Source organism: Solanum tuberosum, unplaced genomic scaffold, assembly GCF_000226075.1.
Source record: "Solanum tuberosum cultivar DM 1-3 516 R44 unplaced genomic scaffold, SolTub_3.0 scf00017, whole genome shotgun sequence".
Classification (NCBI taxonomy): domain Eukaryota; kingdom Viridiplantae; phylum Streptophyta; class Magnoliopsida; order Solanales; family Solanaceae; genus Solanum; species Solanum tuberosum.
Window position 1 is genome coordinate 3,149,512 of NW_006238943.1, and position 4,312 is coordinate 3,153,823.

At 35.6% G+C, this 4,312-nt stretch overlaps 1 protein-coding gene across 3 annotated transcripts in view; it reads left to right on the top strand.

Annotated features, from left to right (window-relative positions):
• The window catches only part of LOC102602774 (NEDD8-activating enzyme E1 regulatory subunit-like), a 15,064-nt gene that overhangs the window by 8,458 nt on the left and 2,294 nt on the right, over positions 1-4,312 (top strand). For 2 of the 3 annotated variants that reach the window (XM_006340329.2, XM_006340330.2), the window contains exons 8-12: positions 1,495-1,583; positions 2,366-2,439; positions 2,535-2,697; positions 3,482-3,567; positions 3,742-3,783. In XM_006340329.2, coding sequence (XP_006340391.1) covers positions 1,495-1,583; positions 2,366-2,439; positions 2,535-2,697; positions 3,482-3,567; positions 3,742-3,783 — 454 coding nt within the window. The remainder of the gene's footprint in view (positions 1-1,494; positions 1,584-2,365; positions 2,440-2,534; positions 2,698-3,481; positions 3,568-3,741; positions 3,784-4,312) is intronic. The other variant, XM_006340331.1, reaches the window with a different exon arrangement.

Genomic DNA, 4,312 nt, shown 5'->3' on the forward strand with positions numbered 1-4,312 from the left:
TTTTTTTTTTGGGTAGAAATTTATTAAATATCGGGTCGGCTGATAGGATTAAGACACGTGTATCACCGTTAGTATAAAGGGTATATATGCACCAAAATTTGGACGGTAAGGGTACTAACAACCTAAAAGTATAACGAAGGGTATATACATACCATTTACGATAGTTCGGGGACATATATGTCCTTTTTCCCATTGTGATATGTTAGAAGCTATAATGTTTTTCCATCTCCTCTAAATGTTATTGGTGGTTACTTCTTATAGTCTGTTGAGTCTTTGGGATGCAATCTTAATGATATAAACCTTGTTTTTAGTGGATAGTGGTTTCTTTTCACTGACATTGTATCCACATTAATAACAAAAAATTTCTTTAGTCCATCTATGTTTTCAAATATTTCTTTAGGCAGCCGTCAACGTGATGTCATGGGGACAATCTTATGCAGTTTCGAAGAGATTTCATAGTAGAAGTAAGAAGATCAAAATAAATATTTTCTACTATTAAATCTCCCAAATCTCTTGGAAGCTGCATCGAGTTAATCCCATAACCAAGCCTTGCAGTACTCCAGCTTTAATAATACACGATTTGAAAATTTTATTGAGAGTACAATTATTGTTCTTCTAAATTAAAATCTCTGGAAATTTCTTTGAAGCTGCATAACACTTTCATCTTTTGAATCCCACTTTAAAAAATATTAGGGATATTTCTCTTTTACTATTGAATAAAGATATTCTCCTAATTGTGTGTGAATCTAGAGTCATGTGATAAAACAAGACTAGGATGTGGGGTGGGGGATGCATTGTGTTCTATTAAAAACTAGTCGACTAGAATGGACGTTTTCTGTATCTGCAGATAAACTCAATAACTTCAGACTTCAGAGTAGTAGTTAGATGTACCAAGATATATGAAGTAAAGTAAAATCGACATAGATAATTTTTATACTAGTTTGCGTACTGATGTGGTACCTACATCCAATCTCCTTGAGCAACAAAGTTATAATATTCCTTCTCAGTTTTCAGTCGACTACAATGGTGGTTTTAGAAATCATTCACCAACAACGATTTTCTCTGAACTCCTTTCAGTCAATTACAACTGTGGTTTTAGAACTCTGTTCACCACCAACAATTTTCTCTCAAACCTTTGGTTTTCCAAGCCCTCCAAAGAAACTTAACTCCTGACACAACTTTTCTCTTTTCACCTCAGACTTTCTTTTTCTTTAATGCAATAGGATAACTCTGTGATAGAAGTCTTTTGGAGCGATACATATCCCAAAGAATAAGTGGATCTAGAGTTGATATGAAGACTTCCATTTCTAACTTGTAATGGTATCATAGTTACTGTATATACTTAGTTCATCAAACAAAACGAATACTCACGAAAAAGAATTTTTCTGGAACTTGATATTATGTCGGTTTCAATATAGTTATGCGGAATCTTAATTTGGAACAGGCATGATCAGGTTGGAAATGTATAATTGACTTGTCTCTTTTGTCTACCAGGTGCAAACTTACAGAAGATTATTGATGACAGCTGTACAGAAGTTGATTCAAATTCATCTGATTTTTGGGTGATGGTAGCAGCACTGAAGGTAACTTGCATTTTCTTGGAAAAACAATAGTAGGAAGAAAGGGGGAAAACAAGTTATACAATTAATGCAGCTCAGTTAGTTGCATTAACCTGATTAAAAGAAGAATTCATGAGTTGACAGCTCTACTTAAAACATGATTTTGCCTGCTGATGTTTTTGTTATTCTTGTCCATTTCTTTAGCTCTAAATAGCAAATTGATGTCTAAATCAGTCCATACATTTGATAGCTTTAAGTTGATTGTAAAGTGTCGAAGTACCAGTTCCACTGGTTCTTCTCTTGGTGAGGCTGCTTGTACATGTTTTAGTTTCTTCATTTAAATTTTCCTTGTGTGCCTTTTCCTTCAAAAAGTGCCTTCACTAAGTTCTTTACCCGAGTAATGCTAGGCCAAAGGCTTTAGCTTTGTCCTGTATAGTGCCTATGGTCCTTTTAACCTCTGTGTCTAGGTTGCTAGACCACATTTGCACTAGAAAATTTGAGTTGCAAAGTTGTCTAGAGAAGTGTAGAATATTTTGGGAACTAATTTGAGATTCCTTGAAAAATAATCTTCCCATTAGTCAATGTCATTCTTTTAATTTGTATATGCATTATTCTATTAGGATCCACAGGAAACTAGCACCTTATCTCTCCTTATTTTACTTCAAAAGTTTGTTCTTTTTCTTTTGCAGCAACTAAATAATCGTTGGCAACCTGTATCAAGCAGCCTACTTAAGTTCCCTTATTGATATTTCTTTGCATTGGTTGAAATTGGTGATCAATGTGATTTATTGTTTTTCTCTCTCTAGGAGTTCATAGCTAATGAAGGTGGTGGGGAGACACCTCTTGAGGGGTCGATACCAGATATGACATCATCAACTGAGTTAGTGGTTTAAGTTTCTTCACAACACATTAATTTTTTTATTAAAATTTACAGGACTTCGTTTATTGATGCTTATACTGTTGACTCTATTGCAGATTGTATGTAAACTTGCAAAAAACTTACCAAGCCAAGGCCGAGGCTGATTTTCTTGTTATGGAGCAAAGAGTCAGGGATTTACTTAAGAAAATCGGTAGGGATCCAGCCAGCATATCCAAGGCAAACATAAAGAGCTTCTCTAAAAATGCAAGGAAGCTTGCTGTAAGGGCATTTCCCCTTTCCCTTTTCATTAGTTGAATGCTCATTCATCTAGAATTGTTTATTTGTGCTACGTGAATCTTCTTTCAGTTTGACAATTCGGAACACATTGTAACTCTGATACAGAGAGATTCCCCTGATTTTAAGTTTGTGATCCCGTCTGTTTTTCGCTTTTCTCAAAGCTCTTTTTTGTCTCTAACCCTCTCCTCCAAGTGGTAAAATTTGGCTTCATTCTGAGGAGCCATCTAGAAAAGACGCTAATTGTTAAATGGGTCACCTTGCTTAGCACGTGCCTTCTAGGTCCTCCACTACGGCTACAAAGGGGGTGGGATCCTGTCAGGCAGAGGGTGCTAGGTTGGAAACTCACATTTCCTGGTCTTGCCCCACCTGTTGATTCAAGCAGTTGTCTGAAAGTGCTCAATGGTTCAGAAGAAAAACTATTTGCTTCACTAAGTGTCTTCAGCTACTCTGTTGGGGGAATAATCTTAAAATCTCCTCCTCCTACATGCATGATTAATGATTTTGGTGGTTGATTTTGTTGTTATGTTAGTGATAGGATATTACAATAATGATGCTTTATTTTTTCAATATATATCAAGGTGATGACTGTTGGAACCAAATTTTCAAGAAACTTACTGACATGATGATATGCATGTTTTGTGATCTTAAAGATAACAATGATTCCCACCACTAATTGTCAGCAAACTCCATTTCAAATTTGAGATCCTTATTTCTGAATGGATGTTTTAGTTTCTAGTCATTAAATTTTCTCTTTTAATTATGTCAGGTTTGCAGATATCGCCTCATTGAGGAGGAGTTCAACTCTCCTGTCCAATCAGAGTTACAGAAGTATCTGACAGATGAGGATCATGGGTATGTAATTGCTTACTGTAGGAATATGGTTTGACATGGTCGAATCACTTCAAGTTGGCAAAATCATCTGTGATATAAATTGAAGTAGAAAGGGCTTCTTGGGATCATTTAAGCTATTTGAACCCACATGATCCTTTCATGATACTTTGATTGTTTTGTGATACCAAATAACAGGACTTTGCAAGAAGCCAACTCTGTTAAAGTACTTCCTGAAAAGTAAGTTTATCCAAGCTAAAGCCCCCTGCCATTTCGTGGTAGATTTCTTTTTCTGGATCCATTTTCCAGGGCTTCTAATGAAGTAACATATGCAGTTCCAAATGTTGAAATATAGATTTTAAAGTCATAATTTAGGTTATCATGACCTTTCTGTTGAAGTAGGAGTATTTCGAGTTCTTTAAATGAATCTCTCTTCAAGTTGTCTGCGTACTTGACTTGATGAAGTGCACTATTTAGTCTAGAGGCCTCTATGTTATCAGCCAACTAGGATTTGATTGAAAACTACTTTGCAAGTGATTCTCACTTTTTGTTAAGCAAGACAGAGAGAGCAAAAAGGTAATAAGAAGTCATATGACTAAATTCCTAGTGATGCTAATAAAAGCGTAAGTGGAAGCTTGGTAGGAATAAAATAAGCATTGCCTTGTGGATGAGAAGTTGCTGATTCATATTATATAAAGTCTTTTTTGGTTAGATGACTATATTTAATTAAGCAAGGATTAGGATGGAGTAGGGGGGGGGGGGGGGTATT